The sequence below is a fragment of the Rhinatrema bivittatum genome, chromosome 5 (genome assembly GCF_901001135.1).
Source record: "Rhinatrema bivittatum chromosome 5, aRhiBiv1.1, whole genome shotgun sequence".
Taxonomy (NCBI): Eukaryota; Metazoa; Chordata; class Amphibia; order Gymnophiona; family Rhinatrematidae; genus Rhinatrema; species Rhinatrema bivittatum.
Genome location: NC_042619.1, coordinates 2267338 through 2290849, shown reverse-complemented (window position 1 = coordinate 2290849; position 23512 = coordinate 2267338). Strand labels below are relative to the sequence as shown.

The 23512-nt window shown below is 48.1% G+C and overlaps 1 protein-coding gene across 1 annotated transcript in view; it reads right to left on the bottom strand.

The window, feature by feature from the left end:
* DNHD1 (dynein heavy chain domain 1) overlaps positions 1-23512 on the bottom strand; it is a 792986-nt gene that overhangs the window by 281818 nt on the left and 487656 nt on the right. Inside the window, exon 27 of the mRNA XM_029601740.1 lies at positions 310-527. Within this exon, the coding sequence (XP_029457600.1) occupies positions 310-527 (218 nt within the window). The remainder of the gene's footprint in view (positions 1-309; positions 528-23512) is intronic.

Here is a 23512-nt window from a genome sequence, read left to right as displayed (position 1 = left end):
TGTTTACTCGATTAAAGTGTACTTACGCAAGTAAACCTATGGACAATTCAATGGCAGATATTGTAGCAATTTTCAAAAGCCCACTTATTCGAGTAAAGTGCATTTACATATGTAAAACCCAAAATTAAGCCTGTAAATACTTTTTAAAATCAGGCCCTATGTGATCAACCTGCCTCTTTTCTAGGAACAGAAAAATGCTGACTTTCTTTATGAAAGAGCTCAATCAGGGAGATCGTCCTATGAGTGCATTTCTTCAGGACATTATCAGTTTAGTTCTTAGCAGCTAGAAAATTAAGAGATGCTTCTTACCTTGGTTCTGCATCAGTTCCGTACTGCTGAAATCCAACAAGCAGTAAGATGCCACATCTAGCAAGGTCTTGTGGCTCCAGGAACAATAAACATCAATATTAAAGGCCAGTCTCAGTAAGGAACGGATAGTGGGAACTGGGAATCTGAGGGCATTGCATCCATTTCCATAATCCAGTAGCATGAACACATGCAGCTTCTTCTTCAACTGCTCAAGAAAACTAAGGAATCAATGAAAAACAGTCATTACCGAGCAATGAACCTGATATAGCCCCAGCCTGATCCTCCCAGGGTCTCAGACATGAACCTGACACTGCCCCAGCCTGATCCTCCCTGGGTCTGAGACATAAACCTGACACAGCCCCAGCCTGACCCTCCCAGGGTCTGAGACATGAACCTGACACTGCCCCAGCCTGATCCTCCCAGGGTCTGAGACATGAACCTGACACTGCCACAGCCTGATCCTCCCAGGGTCTGAGACATGAACCTGACACTGCCCCAACCTGATCCTCCCAGGGTCTGAGACATGAACCTGACACTGCCCAAGCCTGATCCTCCCAGGGTCTGAGACATGAACCTGACACCGCCCCAGCCTGATCCTCCCAGGGTCTCAGACATGAACCTGACACTGCCCCAGCCTGATCCTCCCAGGGTCTCAGACATAAACCTGACACTGCCCCAGCCTGATCCTCCCAGGGGCTGAGACATGAACCTGACACTGCACCAGCCTGATCCTCCCAGGGGCTGAGACATGAACCTGTCACAGCCCCAGCCTGATCCTCCCAGGGTCTGAGACATGAACCTGACACTGCCCCAGCCTGATCCTCCCAGGGTCTGAGACATGAACCTGACACAGCCCCAGCCTGATCCTCCCAGGGTCTGAGACATGAACCTGACACTGCCCCAGCCTGATCCTCCCAGGGTCTCAGACATGAACCTGACACTGCCCCAGCCTGATCCTCCCAGGGTCTCAGACATGAACCTGACACTGCCCCAGCCTGATCCTCCCAGGGTCTCAGACATGAACCTGACACTGCCCCAGCCTGATCCTCCCAGGGTCTCAGACATGAACCTGACACTGCCCCAGCCTGATCCTCCCAGGGTCTGAGACATGAACCTGACACAGCCCCAGCCTGATCTTCCCAGGGTCTGAGACATGAACCTGACACTGCCCCAGCCTGATCCTCCCAGGGTCTGAGACATGAACCTGACACTGCACCAGCCTGATCCTCCCAGGGTCTGAGACATGAACCTGACACTGCCCCAGCCTGATCCTCCCAGGGTCTGAGACATGAACCTGACACTGCCCAAGCCTGATCCTCCCAGGGTCTGAGACATGAACCTGAGACTTCCCCAGCCTGACCCTCCCATGGTCTGAGACATGAACCTGACACTGCCCCAGCCTGACCCTCCCAGGGTCTCAGACATGAACCTGAGACTTACCCAGCCTGACCCTCCCAGGGTCTGAGACATGAACCTGACACTGCCCCAGCCTGACCCTCCATTGGTCTCAGACATGAACCTGACACTGCCCCAGCCTGATCCTCCCAGGGTCTGAGACATGAACCTGACACTGCCCCAGCCTCATCCTCCCAGGGTCTGAGACATGAACCTGACACTGCCCAAGCCTGATCCTCCCAGGGTCTGAGACATGAACCTGAGACTTCCCCAGCCTGACCCTCCCATGGTCTGAGACATGAACCTGACACTGCCCCAGCCTGACCCTCCCAGGGTCTCAGACATGAACCTGAGACTTACCCAGCCTGACCCTCCCAGGGTCTGAGACATGAACCTGACACTGCCCCAGCCTGATCCTCCCAGGGTCTGAGACATAAGAACATAAGAACATAAGAAAATGCCATACTGGGTCAGACCAAGGGTCCATCAAGCCCAGCATCCTGTTTTCAACAGTGGCCAATCCAGGCCATAAGAACCTGGCAAGTACCCAAAAACTAAGTCTATTCCATGTAACCATTGCTAATGGCAGTGGCTATTCTCTAAGTGAACTTAATAGCAGGTAATGGACTTCTCCTCCAAGAACCTATCCAATCCTTTTTTAAACACAGCTATACTAACTGCACTAACCACATCCTCTGGCAACAAATTCCAGAGTTTAATTGTGCGTTGAGTAAAAAAGAACTTTCTCCGATTACTTTTAAATGTGCCCCATGCTAACTTCATGGAGTGCCCCCTAGTCTTTCTACTATCCGAAAGAGTAAATAACCGATTCACATCTACCCGTTCTAGACCTCTCATGATTTTAAACACCTCTATCATATCCCCCCTCAGTCGTCTCTTCTCCAAGCTGAAAAGTCCTAACCTCTTTAGTCTTTCCTCATAAGGGAGTTGTTCCATTCCCCTTATCATTTTGGTAAACCTTCTCTGTACCTTCTCCATCGCAATTATATCTTTTTTGAGATGCGGCGACCAGAATTGTACACAATATTCAAGGTGCGGTCTCACCATGGAGCGATACAGAGGCATTATGACATTTTCCGTTTTATTCACCATTCCCTTTCTAATAATTCCCAACATTCTGTTTGCTTTTTTGACTGCCGCAGCACACTGCACCGACGATTTCAATGTGTTATCCACTATGACACCTAGATCTCTTTCTTGGGTTGTAGCACCTAATATGGAACCCAACATTGTTTAATTATAGCATGGGTTATTTTTCCCTATATGCATCACCTTGCACTTATCCACATTAAATTTCATCTGCCATTTGGATGCCCAATTTTCCAGTCTCACAAGGTCTTCCTGCAATTTATCACAATCTGGTTGTGATATAACTACTCTGAACAATTTTGTGTCATCTGCAAATTTGATTATCTCACTCGTCGTATTTCTTTCCAGATCATTTATAAATATATTGAAAAGTAAGGGTCCCAATACAGATCCCTGAGGCACTCCACGGTCCACTCCCTTCCACTGAGAAAATTGTCCATTTAATCCTACTCTCTGTTTCCTGTCTTTTAGCCAGTTTGCAATCCATGAAAGGACATTGCCACCTATCCCATGACTTTTTACTTTTCCTAGAAGCCTCTCATGAGGAACTTTGTCAATGTGAACCTGACACTGCCCCAGCCTGATCCTCCCAGGGTCTCAGACATGAACCTGACACTGCCCCAGGGTCTCAGACATGAACCTGACACTGCCCCAGCCTGATCCTCCCAAGGTCTGAGACATGAACCTGACACAGCCCCAGCCTGATCCTCCCAGGGTCTCAGACATGAACCTGACACTGCCCCAGCCTGATCCTCCCAAGGTCTGAGACATGAACCTGACACTGCCCCAGCCTGATCCTCCCAGGGTCTCAGACATGAACCTGACACTGCCCCAGCCTGATCCTCCCAGGGTCTGAGACATGAACCTGACACTGCCCCAGCCTGATCCTCCCAGGGTCTCAGACATGAACCTGACACTGCCCCAGCCTGATCCTTACAGGGTCTGAGACGTGAACCTGACACTGCCCCAGCCTGATCCTCCCAGGGTCTGAGACATGAACCTGACACTGCCCCAGCCTGATCCTCCCAGGGTCTGAGACATAAGAACATAAGAACATAAGAAAATGCCATACTGGGTCAGACCAAGGGTCCATCAAGCCCAGCATCCTGTTTTCAACAGTGGCCAATCCAGGCCATAAGAACCTGGCAAGTACCCAAAAACTAAGTCTATTCCATGTAACCATTGCTAATGGCAGTGGCTATTCTCTAAGTGAACTTAATAGCAGGTAATGGACTTCTCCTCCAAGAACCTATCCAATCCTTTTTTAAACACAGCTATACTAACTGCACTAACCACATCCTCTGGCAACAAATTCCAGAGTTTAATTGTGCGTTGAGTAAAAAAGAACTTTCTCCGATTACTTTTAAATGTGCCCCATGCTAACTTCATGGAGTGCCCCCTAGTCTTTCTACTATCCGAAAGAGTAAATAACCGATTCACATCTACCCGTTCTAGACCTCTCATGATTTTAAACACCTCTATCATATCCCCCCTCAGTCGTCTCTTCTCCAAGCTGAAAAGTCCTAACCTCTTTAGTCTTTCCTCATAAGGGAGTTGTTCCATTCCCCTTATCATTTTGGTAAACCTTCTCTGTACCTTCTCCATCGCAATTATATCTTTTTTGAGATGCGGCGACCAGAATTGTACACAATATTCAAGGTGCGGTCTCACCATGGAGCGATACAGAGGCATTATGACATTTTCCGTTTTATTCACCATTCCCTTTCTAATAATTCCCAACATTCTGTTTGCTTTTTTGACTGCCGCAGCACACTGCACCGACGATTTCAATGTGTTATCCACTATGACACCTAGATCTCTTTCTTGGGTTGTAGCACCTAATATGGAACCCAACATTGTTTAATTATAGCATGGGTTATTTTTCCCTATATGCATCACCTTGCACTTATCCACATTAAATTTCATCTGCCATTTGGATGCCCAATTTTCCAGTCTCACAAGGTCTTCCTGCAATTTATCACAATCTGGTTGTGATATAACTACTCTGAACAATTTTGTGTCATCTGCAAATTTGATTATCTCACTCGTCGTATTTCTTTCCAGATCATTTATAAATATATTGAAAAGTAAGGGTCCCAATACAGATCCCTGAGGCACTCCACGGTCCACTCCCTTCCACTGAGAAAATTGTCCATTTAATCCTACTCTCTGTTTCCTGTCTTTTAGCCAGTTTGCAATCCATGAAAGGACATTGCCACCTATCCCATGACTTTTTACTTTTCCTAGAAGCCTCTCATGAGGAACTTTGTCAATGTGAACCTGACACTGCCCCAGCCTGATCCTCCCAGGGTCTCAGACATGAACCTGACACTGCCCCAGGGTCTCAGACATGAACCTGACACTGCCCCAGCCTGATCCTCCCAAGGTCTGAGACATGAACCTGACACAGCCCCAGCCTGATCCTCCCAGGGTCTCAGACATGAACCTGACACTGCCCCAGCCTGATCCTCCCAAGGTCTGAGACATGAACCTGACACTGCCCCAGCCTGATCCTCCCAGGGTCTCAGACATGAACCTGACACTGCCCCAGCCTGATCCTCCCAGGGTCTGAGACATGAACCTGACACTGCCCCAGCCTGATCCTCCCAGGGTCTCAGACATGAACCTGACACTGCCCCAGCCTGATCCTTACAGGGTCTGAGACGTGAACCTGACACTGCCCCAGCCTGATCCTCCCAGGGTCTCAGACATGAACCTGACACTGCCCCAGCCTGATCCTCCCAGGGTCTCAGACATGAACCTGACACTGCCCCAGCCTGATCCTCCCAGGGGCTGAGACATGAACCTGACACTGCCCCAGCCTGATCCTCCCAGAGGCTGAGACATGAACCTGACACAGCCCCAGCCTGATCCTCCCAGGGTCTGAGAATTGAACCTGACACTGCCCCAGCCTGATCCCCCCAGGGTCTGAGACATGAACCTGACACAGCCCCAGCCTGATCCTCCCAGGGTCTGAGACATGAACCTGACACTGCCCCAGCCTGATCCTCCCAGGGTCTGAGACATGAACCTGACACTGCCCCAGCCTGATCCTCCCAGGGTCTGAGACATGAACCTGACACTGCCCCAGCCTGATCCTCCCAGGGTCTCAGACATGAACCTGACACTGCCCCAGCCTGATCCTCCCAGGGTCTCAGACATGAACCTGACACTGCCCCAGCCTGATCCTTACAGGGTCTGAGACATGAACCTGACACTGCCCCAGCCTGATCCTCCCAGGGTCTGAGACATGAACCTGACACTGCCCCAGCCTGATCCTCCCAGGGACACAGACATGAACCTGACACTGCCCCAGCCTGATCCTCCCAGGGACACAGACATGAACCTGACACCGCCCCAGCCTGATCCTCCCAGGCTCTCAGACATGAACCTGACACTGCCCCAGCCTGATCCTCCCAGGGTCTGAGACATGAACCTGACACTGCACCAGCCTGATCCTCCCAGGGTCTGAGACATGAACCTGACACTGCCCCAGCCTGATCCTCCCAGGGTCTCAGACATGAACCTGACACTGCCCCAGCCTGATCCTCCCAGGGTCTCAGACATGAACCTGACACTGCCCCAGCCTGATCCTCCCAGAACAGACTGGCACCCATTTCTGGGGAGAAGAAGTTGAGGTATAGTGTAAGAAATTCAGGCAGACGCACCAGGAAAGAGTGGAGAACTACAAAGCACTATGAGAACTGTGACATTTAGTGTAGATATTTCATAGGAATAAATTCCTTGGGACTGAGGTAGAGTGGAGTGCAAAGTGGGAAAACGTAAACAGTCAAATCACTTGAATTGGCTGAAGCATTTGGAGAACTGGTTACTGGAAAAGTATGGTCACAAATTTATTAAATTTAATTTGTGAAGATTAGTTAGACTATTTTCACTTTTATGTTTGTGAAGAAAAGATCAATTCACTTTTGCAACCTATCAGAAAAATTGAGTTGGAACTCACATATTGTCAGTGCTGTCAGAGCCTAACTGAGACCTGTTGGCACCCAGGGCAGGCCCCTCCACCCCTAGTAATTTGTACCCCCATCAAAACACTCCAAACAGCATAGCATTGTTTCATTCGTTACATTCAAGATAATGGATTTATGATATGCACTGAGTGCAGCTTACACAGACAGATAGACACAAGCATACAGTCACTCTCTCTCAGACATGTAGACACACACATACACAATCATTCTCTTTCAGACACAGAGACACACGCACATATAAGAACATAAGAAGTTGTTTTACTGGGTCAGACCGAGGATCCAACAAGCCCAGCATCCTGTTTCCAATATTGGCCAATCCAGTCAAGTACCCAAACATTAAATACATCCCATGCTACTGATGTCAGTAATAAGCAGTGGTTATTCCTAAGTCAACACGATTAATAGCAGTTAATGGACTTCTCCAGAAACTTATCCTAACCTTTTTAGCCTCTCTTCATAGGGTATCAGTTTCCCACACCTTAAAATTCAAGGCCCTTGTTGGTTGCTGTTTGAATCCAATTTCCCATTTTTCCCATGCTTATCAGTTTCCCACACCATAAAAGTCAGGGCTCTCGTTGGTTGCTGTTTGAATCCAATTCCCCGTTATGCTTTGCTGTTGAAGCAGAGAGCAATGTTGTACTTGCATCAAAGTATCAGTCTTATTAGTTAAGTGTAGTATCCGCTGCATCAGTAAGTTACCCCCATGCTTATTTGTTTCACAGACCGTAAAAGTCAGGGCACTCAGTTCCTGTACGAATCCAATTCCCCTTTTCCTCCTGCCATTGAAGCAGAGAGCTATGATGGAGTTGCATGATGAGTATGAAGGCTTATTGGTTGTTTAAAAGGAGCAACCACCGCAACAGCAAAATACCCCCAAGCACCCTTTTCTTCTTTTCTGTCCTCTAGTCTTTAGGGATCCACAGTATTTATCCCACGCCCCTTTGAAATCTTTCACAGTTTTAGTCTTCACCCCCTCCTCTGGAAGAGCATTCCAGGCATCCACCACCCTCTCTGTTAAAAAATATTTCCTGACATTGGTTCTGAGTCTTCCTCCCTGGAGTTTCTTTTCGTGACCCCTAGTTCTACTGATTTCTTTCCAACAGAAAAGTTTTGACAAATGTGCATCTCTAGAACCTTGCAGGTATCTGACAGTCTGTCTGACTCTGTGTCTCTCATACAGACACACATTCTGCTGTGGTGCTTCTGTGCATGTAAAGTTCTTGCTTGCTGCCTTTCCACAGTCTGTAGCAGTCCTTTCCATTTCCATTTTCCATACCTGCTCGGCCCCCACACTCTCCAGAAGACTCAATGACATCATAGCCAATGCATGCAGGCCACAAGATCCCAGTTGGCCACCCCTGCAATAGCAGAATGCCTCACACATGCATAACACAGACAGACCCACACCAAATTGTTATGACCTCTATGGAAATGTGGACCCTTGGCCTGTGTTGGGATAGGTACTACCTGGGAGGAAGGAGGTGAGGTTGATGGAAGACAGGGCCAAGCTGGAGCTTCACGAATACCAATCCCGTTCCCCGGGGGTTGAGCCTTTGGGTGCCGGGAATGGCTGGACTCAGGTGGGCCCCTGGGAAGATGGCAGGTGATGAGGAGATGATGAAATTAGTCCACGGTCAGGAAGCCAGAATAAGGTATGATAGCCAGTCTGAGGTCAGGAAGCCAGAAGAAGGTACAATAGCCGGTCTGAGGTCAGGAAGCCAGAAGAAGGTACGATAACTGGTCTGAGGTCAGGAAGGTCAGGAAGATCAGTCCGAAGGGAGAAGGACGGAAAAGGGACAAGCAGGCAGGATCTGGAACAAGAAGGCAGGAACAGGAACAGAGCAAGGAGCAGGAACAGGAACTGGAACACGCTGATGCAGGAACCCAAGACAGAACACCAAGGAAGCAAACATGTAGCCAAGTTGTCTGCTGCAGGAGTTTTTATATACTGCGAATTGGGCAGGGACCTGACCGTCTAGGCAGTTTACCATAAAACATACATAAATGTCAGCAGGCTCTGACGTGAGTAGGGGGAGCTGCAAGTGATTTCCAGCCGCGGGCCCTTTAAGGCCCCCCAGGTGGCGCACGTGTGCGCGCTAGGAGGGAGTCGGCAGCGAGATGCGGCAGGTAGGCCTGAGACAGCCCCAGCGGAATGGAGGGCCCAGTGGCTGTGTCGGGGAGCCCGGGAAGTGCGGTCAGGGCCGGCACACTGGAGAGCCAGTGGGGGCGGCCGCAGTTGCGGCCAGTAAGCATAACAGTACTCTCCCTTCTACACCCCCTCCCAGGGGTTTGAGCTGCTTGGGGTGAGAGGCATGAAACTGCTGTAAGAAAGCCTTGTGCAGGATGTTGGCGACCGGTTCCCAAGAATTCTCTTCCAGACCAAAACCTTCCCAGGCGGGAAGGTACTCCCATCTTCGGCTCCTCTTATGTCCAACACCTCCCGCACTTGGTATGTGGCGTTGTCTGCTGATGCTATCGGCTGTGGTTCAGGACATTTCTTAGTTGGCCAAGATAGCACTAAGGGCTTCAAGAGTGAGACTTGAAAGGAGTTATACATTTTCAAGGCTGATGGTAGTCTGAGTTGGTATGTCACTGGATGTAGCTAACAGAGCACTGAAAAGGGCCCTATGTAGTGGGGGGCCAGGCGCATGGATGGAAGCTTCAGTCGAATGTAGCGCATACTGAGCCATACTTTATCGCCGGGTCGGAGTTGAGGGGCAGGTCTCCGATGGGCGTTTGCATTCCATTTGGCAAGGCAACCTGCCTCTTGTATCAGGCGTTGTGTGCCTGCCCACAGGCGATGCATCTCCTGCGCTGTTAACTGTGCTGCGGGGGAAGGGACTGTCGGGGGTAATGGTAGCAGATGAAGTGGTTGCCTTCCATAGATGGTAAAACTGGGGCCCAATAATCCTGTTGAAGGTTGACGTAAGCTCTGAGGAACTGTTTCAAGGTCGGTTAGTTCTCTCCGACTGCCCATTCGCTTGTGGATGGTACACGGTAGTAAAGTCCAATGAAATACCAAATTTTTTGCAAAAAGCTCCCCAAAATTTGGCCGTAAATTGAGTACCTCGGTCAGAGACTAGATGCTTGGGGAGGCCATGGAGCCAGAAGATGTTCTGGACAAACAGCTGTTCAAGTTGCAGAGCAGACGGTAGGCCGGGCAGGGGAACAAAGTGGGCCATTTTGGAGAAGCGGTCCACCTCTAACCAAATGGTATTCTTGCCTTCGGAGAACAGCAGGTCCACGATAAAATCTGTGGAGATATGGGTCCAGGGTTCTTTGGGAGCCGGTAGAGGCTGCAGCAAGCCCCATGTGTGGACGGGCGGAATTTTCTGCTGGGCGCATACAGGCGTCCACGTAATTCCGGATGTCCCTTCTCAAGGATGGCCACCAATGAAAGCGTTGGATGGAGGATAGGGTGCAGGCTCACCCAGGATGTCCCGCATTGAAGGACTTTCTCGTGGAGTCTGTGGGGTACAACGGTCTTCCCAACCGTAATGGTGGCAAGGACCTGCAGCTGCACAGGGTCGATAATACGGGTCGGTGGTTCAGGCATGTCATCCGGAATAAAGGAGCGGGAAACGACATCCGCCTTGATATTTTTGGTCGCAGGTCGGTATCGTAATATAAAATTGAACATAAGAACATGCCATACTGGGTCAGAACAAGGGTCCATCAAGCTCATCATCCTGTTTCCAACAGTGGCCAATCCAGGCCATAAGAACCTGGCAAGTACCCAAAAATTAAGTCTATTCCATGTTACCATTGCTAGTAATAACTTAGCAGTGGCTATTTTCTAAGTCAACTTAATTAATAGCAGGTAATGAACTTCTCCAAGAATTTATCCAATCCTTTTTTAAACACAGCTACACTAACTGCACTAACCACATCCTCTGGCAACAAATTCCAGAGTTTAATTGTGCGTTGAGTAAAAAAGAACTTTCTCCGATTAGTTTTAAATGTGCCCCATGCTAACTTCATGGAGTGCCCCCTAGTCTTTCTACTATCCGAAAGAGTAAATAACCGATTCACATCTACCCGTTCTAGACCTCTCATGATTTTAAACACCTCTATCATATCCCCCCTCAGTCGTCTCTTCTCCAAGCTGAAAAGTCCTTACCTCTTTAGTCTTTCCTCATAGGGGAGTTGTTCCATTCCCCTTATCATTTTGGTCGCCCTTCTCTGTACCTTCTCCATCGCAATTATATCTTTTTTGAGATGCGGCGACCAGAATTGTACACAATATTCAAGGTGCGGTCTCACCATGGAGCGATACAGAGGCATTATGACATTTTCCATTTTATTCACCATTCCCTTTCTAATAATTCCCAACATTCTGTTTGCTTTTTGACTGCCGCAGCACACTGAACCGACGATTTCAATGTGTTATCCACTATGACGCCTAAATCTCTTTCTTGGGTGGTAGCACCTAATATGGAACCTAACACTGTGTATGTATAGCATGGGTTATTTTTCCCTATATGCATCACCTTGCACTTATCCACATTAAATTTCATCTGCCATTTCAATGTTCAATTTTCCAGTCTCACAAGGTCTTCCTGCAATTTATCACAATCTGCTTGTGATTTAACTACTCTGAACCATTTTGTATCATTTGCAAATTTGATTACCTCACTCGTCGTATTTCTTTCCAGATCATTTATAAATATATTGAAAAGTAAGGGTCCCAGTACAGATCCCGGAGGCACTCCACTGCCCACTCCCTTCCACTGAGAAAATTGTCCATTTAATCCTACTCTCTGTTTCCTGTCTTTTAGCCAGTTTGCAATCCATGAAAGGACATTGCCACCTATCCCATGACTTTTTACTAGAGATGTGAATCGTGTGCCAGATCGTCTTAACGATCAGGTTTGGCTGGGGGGGGGGGGGGGGGGGGGGAATCTGATCGTTAAGATATGTGAATTGGAATCGTTTCCGATTCCAATTCACATCGCTAATTTCTTTTTTAGGGAGGCCCACGCCGCTAAAAAAAAAAACCACCCGACCCTTTAAATCGACCCCCCTTAGCCTCCCCCACCCTCCTGACCCCCCCAAAACCTTTTATCATTACCTGGTGGTCCAGGGGGGCCTCGGGGGATGATTTCCCATTCCCAGGCATCAGCTGCGCTAAAATAAAATGGCGCCGATGCCCCTTTGCCTTTACCATGTGACAGGGTATCCGTGCCATTGGGAGGAGCACTGGAGGACACTGGATGGCCGGCGCCATCTTTAAAGATGGCGCCGGCCATCTTTACTCATCAGCCCCTATTATACTATACAGCAGAAGGCTGTCTGGTGTTGGCTGCGGCCGGCCATTGTCTGAAGTTGGCTCCTTTGTGAGTCAAGGCAGTCAGTGGCGCAGTCAAGGAGGAGTAGTTGCAGATGAAGCTTTGATAATAGTTTGCGAAGCCAAGGAATCTTTGTAATGCTTTGATACTGAGCAGTTGGGGCCATTTCAGGATAGTGGAAAGCTTCTCTGGGTCCATTAGGAACCCGTGTCTGGAAACAATATAGCCCAGAAAAGGTAAGCTCTTTCTCTCAAAGGTACACTTCTCAAACTTGGCAAACAAATGGTGGTCTCGGAGGTGTTGGAGGACACAAAGGACTTCCCGGCGATAAGTCTGGAGATCACGAGAGAAGATCAAGATGTCATCGAGATAGATGACCACACAGTCGTACAGCATGTCCCAGAACACCTCATTCATCATGTTCTGAAAGACAGCGGGTGCATTACAGAGGCCAAAGGGCATAACCAAGTACTCGTAATGGCCATTTCTGGTGTTAAAGGCCATCTTCAGATCATTAGTGTGTTAAAGGCCAACTTCAGATCATTAGTGTCTAATGATCTGAAGTCTGCGAAGCAATGTGACAAGGCAATAGCTAAAGCCAGAAGAATGCTGGGCTGCATAGAGAGAGGAATATTGAGTAAGAAAAGGGAAGTGATTATCCCCTTGTACAGGTCCTTGGTGAGGCCTCACCTGGAATACTGTGTTCAGTTCTGGAGACCGTATCTCCGAAGAGACAGAGACAAGATTGAGGCGGTCCAGAGAAGGGCGACCAAAAAGGTGGAAGGTCTTCATCGAATGACTTATGAGGAGAGATTGAAGAATCTAAATATGTACACCCTGGAGGAAAGGAGGAGTAGAGGTGATATGATACAGACTTTCAGATACTTGAAAGGTTTTAATGATCCAAAGACAACGACAAACCTTTTCCATCGGAAAAAAATCAGCAGAACCAGGGGTCACGATTTGAAGCTCCAGGGAGGAAGACTCAGAACCAATGTCAGGAAGTATTTCTTCATGGAGAGGGTGGTGAATGCCTGGAATGCCCTTCCGGAGGAAGTGGTGAAGACCAGAAGTGTGAAAGACTTCAAAGGGGTGTGGGATAAACACTGTGGATCCATAAAGTCTACAGGACGTAAATGAATGTGGGAAAAAAAAAAGATTTGCATTCACAAAAAAGCAGGGAGTGGCTTGCTTTTTATGGCAGTTACTACCCCAATGCATATCCAGCATAGCTCTCTGCTTCAACGGCAGGGGAGAAAGTCTGATACTTCAAGCATATCCAGCATAGCTCTCTGCTTCAACGGCAGGGGAAAAAGTCTGATACTTCAAGCATACCCAGCATAGCTCTCTGCTTCAACGGCAGGGGAGATAGTCTGACACTTCAAACATATCCAGCATAGCTCTCTGCTTCAACAGCAGGGGAGAAAGTCTGACACTTCACGCATATCCAACATAGCTCTCTGCTTCAACGGCAGGGGAGAAAGTCTGATACTTCACTTTCACTGCATATCCAGCATAACTCTCTGCTTCAATGGCAAGGGGAATGAAGAAAAGTGGATCTATATACAGACAACCAACAAGGATTGAATTACATAGTCTGGGTAAACAAATAAGCATGGGTGTAGCTTGCTTATTGCGGCGGTTACTACCCCTAACTAATTAAGCTAGATATTTCACTTAGATGCAGCTCCAACACTGCTCTCTACATTAATGGTGGGGGTGGAAGGGAAATAGAACCAAAAGGTTACTAAGAGCCAAGAGAAACAGATAAGTATGAAAAAAAAAAGTGTGAAACTTGCTGGGCAGACTGGATGGGCCATTTGGTCTTCTTCTGCCGTCATTTCTATGTTTCTATGTTTCTATCTTCCATTCGTCGCCCTCCTTGATACAGACCAAATTAAACGCCCCTCAGAGGTCCAACTTGCAGGCGGTCAAAGAGCTCTGCGATGATGACAGCAGGTAGCAGTCCCTTTGGGTAATGGTATTTAGACCGCAGTAGTCTATACAAGCCTGTAGTAGCCCGTCCTTTTTAGCCACAAAGAAGAATCCCGCTTCGGCAGGGGACTTCAAAGGCCTGATAAAGCCTTTGGACAGGTTCTCCCTCACATACTCGGACATGGCTTTGGTCTCGGATAAGGACAAGGGGTAAACCCGACCCCTGGGTGGTTCCGTACCAGGCAACAGATTAATGGCACAGTCATATTGGTGGTGCAGTAGCAACATATCCGCACCTTCCTTAGAGAAAACATCTGCGGAGGATGAATATTGCGGAGGAAGGCCTAGAGGAAGGAGCATGGTGGCTAGGCTGGCTCGCTGCGGTGTGGCCTTCAGACAGGAATCACGGCTGGAAGGACCCCAGTGGGAAAGTTGCAGCGAAGACCAGTGAAAATGGGGAGCGTGTAGTTGGAGCCAGGGAAGACCCAGAATTATAGGATGGATGGCCTTCTCAATAATGTGGAAGAACAGGGTGAGCACTGAGAGGAGAGCACTGAGAGGAGAGGATCACCTTGCTGGTGGCTGAAAGGAATCAGTAAGTTTTTTGCTTGGGACATTGTCTTTTTTAAAACTATTGGGGCAAAGTTAACTATTTGGGAATATTATTTAGTGTGTTTGTGCTTTTAATAGTCAGTAAGGCAGTGAATAAACAAGTTAGACTGTATTTTTAAATAGTCAGTCAATAAGGCAGCTAGTAAGCAGTAGGTAGGGTGTTTATTTTTAAAAGTCTGTAAGGCAGCTAGTAAGCAGAACTGAGTGTTTGTATTAAAAAAAAACACAAACACACACACACCCCCCACCACCCCAAAAAAAAGTAGCCAGAAGCTAGAAATAAGCTAGGAGCATTGTATACCTAAGTAAAAAGGTTGAAAATTTCAGCTCAGTTACTCACCTTGGAAAGGTGTTGAGGTAGTGTGATTCGGTTTGAATAGGTACCAACATTTGTTAATCAAGAGAGCAGTGAGTCACTCTGACTAACTGAAGTTAGACTGTTTGTATTTCCCAACCCTCCCACCCCTTGCCCACCCACCCCTAGCTCATCCTTTAATTTATAGGCAGGTGCTACTTTCACAAAAAAAAACAACAAAAAAAAACAAACAACAAAAACTTTATTGAGAGTTTGATCAGACCCCGGTAGGCCACTACCAGACATATAGTGAATTCACGAATACATCTAAAGGACGTTAGACACATTCCTACTCCCATAGCAACCTAAAACATAACTAGGAACTGATCAAAACTGAGATGAAAGCAGCAGTCCAGCAGCAAGAGGGGGGCTTCCCAGTCTTTTGCGTCGAGTGTCACATGTATGATATTTTACCCACTGGTGAGAAGTTGTACATGTGCATGCGATGCAAAGAGCTCCTGGCTCTCAGAGAACGAGTCTGATCTCTGGAGGCTACAGTGGCAGACCTGGAGGAGCTGAGGCAGACAGAGAGGTATATAGATGAGACCTTCAGGGACATAGTAGCCAAGTCCCAACTTCAGACTGGCAGCCTTGGTGCTGCCTTGGAGGAAGAACGTCTCATGATTGGAAAGCATCAACCGGGTGCAGCAGGAAAGGATCCTGTAGCAAGGACCTGCTCTCCAGGTGATTGTCCTTTCGCACTGAGGATATCTCCCCAAGGCCTACTGTCCAGGAGGGAAGAGTTAGGTCGGCCTTCATAGTTGGTGATTCGATTATTAGGAATGTAGATAGATGGGTGGCTGGTGGGCATGAGGATCGCCTGGTAACATGCCTACCTGGTATGAAGGTGGCGGACCTCATGCGTCACCTAGATAGGATTTTAGACAGTGCTGGGGAGGAGCCGGCTGTCATGGTACATGTGGGCACCAACGACATAGGAAAATGTGGGAGGGAGGTTCTGGAAGCCAAATTTAGGCTCTTCTGTAGAAAGCTTAAATCCAGAACCTCCAGGGTAGCATTCTCTGAAATGCTCCCTGTTCCATGTGCAGGTCACCAGAGGCAGGCAGAGCTCCGGAGTCTCAATGCGTGGATGAGACGATGGTACAAGGAAAAGGGATTCAGTTTTGTTAGGAACTGGGGAACCTTTTGGGGAAGGGGGAGTCTCTTCCGAAGGGATGGGCTCCACCTTAACCAGGGTGGAACCAGATTGCTGGCATTAACCTTTAAAAAGGAGATAGAGCAGCTTTAAACTAGAACAAAGGGGAAAGCCAACAGTCGCTCAGCAGTGCATGGTTCGGAGAGAGGTATCTTCAAAGGATACTAATGATGCATTAGAATTAGGGCATCCCGACAGTGAGGTTCCAATAATAAGAAAATTAGTCCAAGTGCCTGTAACTAAAAACTCACCTCAGCTAAAAATTCTAACTTTGGAGTTTGTAACTTACCTATTGTAACTCCCCCTGCATAGCATTAACCCTGCCCCACCCTTTTGGATTATGTAACTTACCATTTGCCATTTGAACTCATTTTATCCCTCTAGATATAGTTATTTATATATATATAGTTGCTCTTTATTTATTTGTTGTTGAATCTATTTAACCGATGTTTACATTCCTATATTTTCTTGCCTCTGCTTTAGTTATTCTCTTCAGTCATCTTCCCTTTACCCTGTTATAATGTATTTTCCTTGCTTTGGTTAATATGTGAACCGACATGATGTGCCTTTCTAATGTCGGTATATAAAAATTACTAAATAATAAAAATTACTAAATAAAATAACTTATCCTATCAATTAAAAAGCAGAATGAAAATACAAACAAAAAACAAACTTTGAAATGTTTGAATGCTATTGCCAGAAGTCTAAGAAGTAAGATGGGAGAATTAGAATGTATAGCAGTGAATGATGACATAGACTTAATGGCATCTCAGAGACATGGTGGAAGGAGGATAACCAATGGGATAGTGCTATTCCGGGGTACAAATTATATCGCAATGTCAGAGAAGAGCACCTGGGAGGCGGTGTGGCGCTTTATGTCCGGGATGGCATAGAGTCCAACAGGATAAACATCCTGCATGAGACTAAAAGCAAAATTGAATCTTTATGGGTAGAAATCCCTTGTGTGACGGGGAAAACTATAGTGATAGGAGTATACTACGGTCCACCTGGTCAGGATGGTGAGACGGACAGTGAAATGCTAAGAGAAATTAGGGAAGCTAACCAAATTGGTAGTGCGGTAATAATGGGAGACTTCAATTACTCCAATATTGACTAGGTAATTGTATCATCGGGACACGCTAGAGAGATAACGTTCCTGGATGGAATAAATGAAAGCTTTATGGAGCAATTGGTTCAGGAACGGACGATAGGGGGAGCAATTTTTCTCAGTGGAGCATAGGATTTGATGAGAGAGGTAACGGTGGTGGGGCCACTTGGCAATAGTGATCATAATATGATCAAATTTGAATTAATGACTGGAAGAGGAACAGTATGCAAATCCACGGCTCTAATGCTAAACTTTCAAAAGGAAAACTTTGATAAAATGAGAAAAATTGTTAGAAAAAAACTGAAAGGAGCAGCTACAAATGTAAAAAATGTGCAAGAGGCACATTGTTAAAAAAAATACCATCCTACAAGCACAGTCCAAATGTATTCCATACATTAAGAAAGGTGGAAAGAAGGCAAAACGATTACCGGCATGGTTAAAAGGGGAGGTGAAAGAAGCTATTTTAGCCAAAAGATCTTCATTCAAAAATTGGAAGAAGGATCCATCAGAAGAAAATAGGATAATGCATAAATGTTGGCAAGTTAAATGTAAGACATTGATAAGACAGGCTAAGAGAGAATTTGAAAAGAATTTTGCCGTAGAGGCAAAAACTCACAGTAAAAACTTTTTAAAATATATCCGAAGCAGAAAGTCTGTGAGGGAGTCAGTTGGACCGTTAGATGATCAAGGGGTTAAAGGGGCACTTAGACAAGATAAGGCCATTGCGGAAAGATTAAATGATTTCTTTGCTTCGGTGTTTACTGAAGAGGATGTTGGGGAGGTACCCATAGTGGAGAAAGTTTTCATGGGTAATGATTCAGATGGACTGAATCAAATCACGGTGAACCTAGAAGATGTGGTAGACCTGATTGACAAACTGAAGAGTAGTAAATCACCCGGACCGGATGGTATACACCCCAGAGTTCTGAAGGAACTAAAAAAATGAAATTTCAGACCTATTAGTAAAAATGTGTAACTTATCATTAAAATCATCCATTGTACCTGAAGACTGGAGGATAGCTAATGTAACCCCAATATTTAAAAAGGGCTCCAGGGGCGATCCGGGAAACTACAGACTGGTTAGCCTGACTTCAGTGGCAGGAAAAATAGTGGAAAGTGTTCTAAACATCAAAATCACAGAACATATAGAAAGACATGGTTTAATGGAACAAAGTCAGCATGGCTTTACCCAAGGCAAGTCTTGCCTCACAAATCTGCTTCACTGTTTTGAAGGAGTTAATAAACATGTGGACAAAGGTGAACTAGTAGATGTAGTATACTTGGATTTTCAGAACATAAGAACATAAGAAATTGCCATGCTGGGTCAGACCAAGGGTCCATCAAGCCCAGCATCCTGTTTGCAACAGAGGCCAAAACCAGGCCACAAGAACCCGGCAATTACCCAAACACTAAGAAGATCCCATGCTATTGATTATTGGTCGCCGCATCTCAAAAAAGATATAATTGCGATGGAGAAGGTACAGAGAAGGGCTACCAAAATGATAAAGGGGATGGAACAACTCCCTTATGAGGAAAGACTAAAGAGGTTAGGACTTTTCAGCTTGGAGAAGAGACGACTGAGGGGGGATATGATAGAGGTGTTTAAAATCATGAGAGGTCTAGAACGGGTAGATATAAATCGGTTATTTACTCTTTCGGATAATAGAAAGACTAGGGGGCATTCCATGAAGTTAGCAAGTAACACATTTAAAACTAATCAGAGAAAATTCTTTTTCACTCAACGCACAATAAAGCTCTGGAATTTGTTGCCAGAGGATGTGGTTACTGCAGTTAGTGTAGATGGGTTCCAAAAAGGTTTGGATAAGTCTTGGAGGAGAAGTCCATTAACGACTATTAAACAAGTTTACTTAGGGAATAGCCACTGCTATTAATTGAATCAGTAGCATGGGATCTTCTTAGTGTTTGTGTAATTGCCAGGTTTTTGTAGCCTGGTTTGGCTGGGCTTGATGAACCCTTGGCCTGACCTAGTATGGCAATTTCTCTCTCCCTGTAATCTTGTGAGACCTATTAGCCCAGTGCAGCTCTAATTGCAGAGGAGGAGGAAGAACTGCTCACAGACCGTGCCAGTTCCAGGGCATAGGAGAGAGAAATGACAGCTGAATGTGCCATGAGGTGTGGAGAGGAGAGGGAAAGGAAGGTGATAATTCCAGGAGGGGTGGATAAGAGGGAAGGTGATGATGCTGAGGCTGGAGGGAGAGGAAGGTGGTGATGATGATGATGATGATGGAAGGGGGTGGGGGAGAGGGAAGGGAAGGTAATGATGATGGGGGTTGTGGGGGAAAGGAAAGAGAGGAGAAGTGGTCATGATGTTGGGGGGGGGGGGGGGGGGGGGGGGGGGTAGAGGAATAGGGAAGAAGTTGACGATGCCAGGGGAGATGGAAGAGAAAGCAATGATGCTGGCAGGGGAGTGGAGGACGAGGGAAGGGAGGGGAAGGTGATAATGATGCCAGGGGCATGAGGGAGAGGAAAGAGAGGATGATGATGCTAGGGATTGGGGAAGGGAGGGGAACATGATGCCAGGGGTTTGGGGAAGAGGAAAGGTTATGATGATGCCAGGGGAGTGTAATGCTATTGTTTGACCTAAGTCTGATAAACTTAGGGCAAGTGAGTGTGCTAAATATAAGCTAGGCTCAGAGCCCTCTTAGTGAACCCACATCACAAGATTAACTGCTTTTGTTTGCAAAATATATAAGAGAAAGTGCCGGAGAGGTCACGTGATGTGGCGAGCCGGGGAGGACGGAAACCTCTGAGCTCCGAGTGCCTAGATCCATCAGCGCACAGCTACCCCGCAATTAAGGCTCCAAAATCCATCAAAATTGAGAGACTGTAAGTTCTTATGTCCATCGCCAGATATATGAACAAGACGCCCCCCCCCCCCCCCCCACCGATGGCCTCTAAAACCACCAAAAAAGACAAAGAAAAATTGTTCCCTGAAGCTAAAATGGCCGCCGCAGGCGAAACCGCCGGGGATTCAACGCCGGCAGGGCTCATGCTGCCTGCTATCTCTACCGCCGCGTTCCCCATGGCTCCTTGTGGCAGCCGAGATGCTGCCACCATCTACGTCATCTCTGGGCCTTCCTAGGCGCGCATGGGCACCACCGGGCCCTCCTTTGAAGCTTCTTCAGCGAGGGGGCATCCCTGTTTGATGATGTCATCGGATCAAGGTACTTAAGCTCCACCTTCGCCCTCAGCTAGCCGACTTGGCAACAAGTTCCATACGTCTCTACTAGCTCCTGCTCCGTGTTCCTGTGGCTACGCTATTGGACTCCATTGGACTTTGGACTCTGTCTGGTACTCGCTCCTCAGGGGCCAGTGGGCGCTCTCTACGGGGACAGTGTCTCCTGGTCTCCCCCGCTCCTCAGGCTGGCCCTGCGCTTCCTGAAGTCCTACTTTGCAAGGCTCCCCGCTCCTCGGGGCTGCCCCCTGGAACATTTTTACCACTCGGGAGTTTACTCTAGTGCTTCCCTGCTCCTCAGGGTTGTGCCTATGTGCTGGGTTGGACTGTCAGCGCTTCCCCACTTCTCGGGACTGGGTCCTCATACTTTACAAGAGACTCAGCACCGACCCGCTCTTCGGGGCAGTGTCCTTGTGCTTCACTGCAACTGTCCACGCCTCCCCGCTCCTCAGGGTTGAGCTTACGTGCTACTAGACTGCCAGCACTTCCCCGTTCCTTGGGGCTGTGCTTCTCTATCATACAGAGTCTGTCTGTGCTCCCCGCTCCTTGGGGTTCTACCTTCGTCATCATCGGAGACATGACTCGGGCTTCCCTACTCCAAGGGTTGGCCTACATCACTACAGCTGCACCCCGCTCCGCAGCTCCACCCCTCGGGGATGTCTCTCTGGTATTCCTCCTGCATGCCAGTCTCAAGCCTTCCCACTCTGCGGCCTGCCTGGCGCCTTCCCCCTCGGGGTTCTCAGTCCAGGTATTATCTTCAGCAAGGCAGCGGTCAGGGCTGGTCAGGGCTTGTCTACTGGGGAATTCCTCCTGACTCCTCGGGACCTCTCCACAGTCTCACCCAGAGACTGCCATGCCTGACCTCGCCTCCCAATGGTGTGGGCCTGTGGGCCTCCTCCCCACAGCTGGTAACAACTCCTACCTCAGGCCAAGGGTCCACATACTCACAGACCATAATATTGAGATGCTGTGACCAGAATTGTACACAGTATTCAAGGTGCAGTCTCACCATGGAGCGATAGAGGCATTATGACATTTTCCATTTTATTCACCATTCCCTTCCTAATAATTCCTAACATTCTGTTTGCTTTTTTGACTGCTGCAGCACACTGAGTCAACGATTTGAATGTGTTATCCACTATGATGCCTAGATCTTTTTCCTGGGCGTAGCTCCTAATATGGATCCTAACATTGTGTAACTACAGCAAGGGTTATTTTTCCCTATATGCAACACCTTGCAGTTGTCCACATTAAATTTCATCTGCCATTTGGATGCCCAATCTTCCAGTCTTGCAAGGTCCTCCTGTAATGTATCACAGTCTGCTTGAGATTTAACTACTCTGCATAATTTTGTGTCAGCTGCACATTTGGTCACCTCACTCGTCGTATTCCTTTCCAGATCATTTATAAATATACAAGCCGTTAAGCCCGTTAAACGGGCGAGATGTTTGTTCCAAATGCCAGCTAAGTGTTGTGTGTGGAGGTGTCCGGATGTGTACTCTTTCTCCCTTTGCCCTCCCCTTGCACTCAATGCTCCCTCCTCCAGCTCCCCTCTCCTCTTCTGCTGTCCCATCTCCCCAACCCCAACCCAACCCCCTCTCACTTTCCCACTGCTCCACCTCATCTCTCATCCTCCCAATGTTCCTCCTTTCTTCCACAGGTCCTCTCCTGCAACCCCTTCCCATTCTATCACCCGCTGGTCTGCCCCTGCAGCCCCCCTCTCCCCTCATTCTTCCATTACACTCCCTTTTCCCTCACTGCTCCTCACTCTTCCTTATTCTCCTCCTCTGGCCCTCCCCTTTCCTCTTACTATCCTCTTCCCCCTCCACCTTTGCACCCCCCTTGCACTCAATGCTCCCTCCTCCAGCTCCCCTCCCCTCTTACTGTCCTGCTACCCCATCTCCCCAACCCCCTCCCACCTTCCCACTGCTCCTCCTCATCTCTCATCCTCCCAATGTTCCTCCTTTCTTCCACAGGTCCGCCCCTGCAGCCCCCCTCTCTCCTCATTCTTCATTACACTCCCCTTTCCCTCACTTACTCAGCACCCTTCTCTTCCTTATTCTCCCACTTCTCCTCTTCTGGCCCTCCCCTTTCTTTTACTATCCTCTTCCCCCCTCCACCCTCTGTCCCTTTGCACTCATCTTGCATGCACGTCTGTCAGAGCCGCGGGGTCTCTCTCTCTCTCGTGCGCGCCCGTGCCTCGCCGCAGCCCTCACATGGCTCCATTTCCTCCCGGCACCGCTCCGCTCTGACCGACGTGCTCTCTCTCCGTCCGTCAGAGCCGCGGGTGTCTCTCTCTCTCTCGTGCGCGTGTGCCTCGCCGCAGCCCTCACACGGCTCCATTTCCTCCCGGCACCACTCTGCTCTGATCGACGTGCGCTCTCTCCGTCCGTCAGAGCCGCAGGTGTCTCTCTCTCTCTCTCTCGTGCGCGTGTGCCTCGCCGCAGCCCTCACATGGCTTCATTTCCTCCCGGCGCCGCTCTGCTCTGATCGACGTGCTCTCTCGCCTGCGCATGCGCGGTAGAGTTGCTCTCTACTGCGCATTTGCGGGCCGTCGGTCAGAGCCCATTTATAATGTAGATTAAAAAGCACCAAGTACAGATCCCTGAGGCACTCCACTGTTTACCCTTTTCCACTGAGAAAATTGACCATTTAATCCTACTCTCTGTTTCCTGTCTTTTAGCCAGTTTGTAATCCACGAAAGGACATCGCCTCCTATCCCATGACTTTTTAGTTTTCTTAGAAGCCTCTCATGTGGGACTTTGTCAAACACCTTCTGCACTCTAGCACAATGCCTCAGCAACAGGTCCTCCTGTCTTGCAATGCATGTTGCTTTCCTTGTGCCTTGCCTTGTTGTCCTGCCTCCTCTCTTGTTTCTGCCTTGCCCTGCCTCTCTATTGCCCTGTCTTGTCTGCCTGGCCTTGTCTTGTTCCTTCTTGACTTGTCTTGCCCTGTCTTGTCTGTCTTGGCATGACTCTATGGCTGTGATCCCTGCCTTGGATTCCAAATTCTCTCCTAAATCAGTGCCTGATCTGACCCTTGGCCTGAACCTAGAT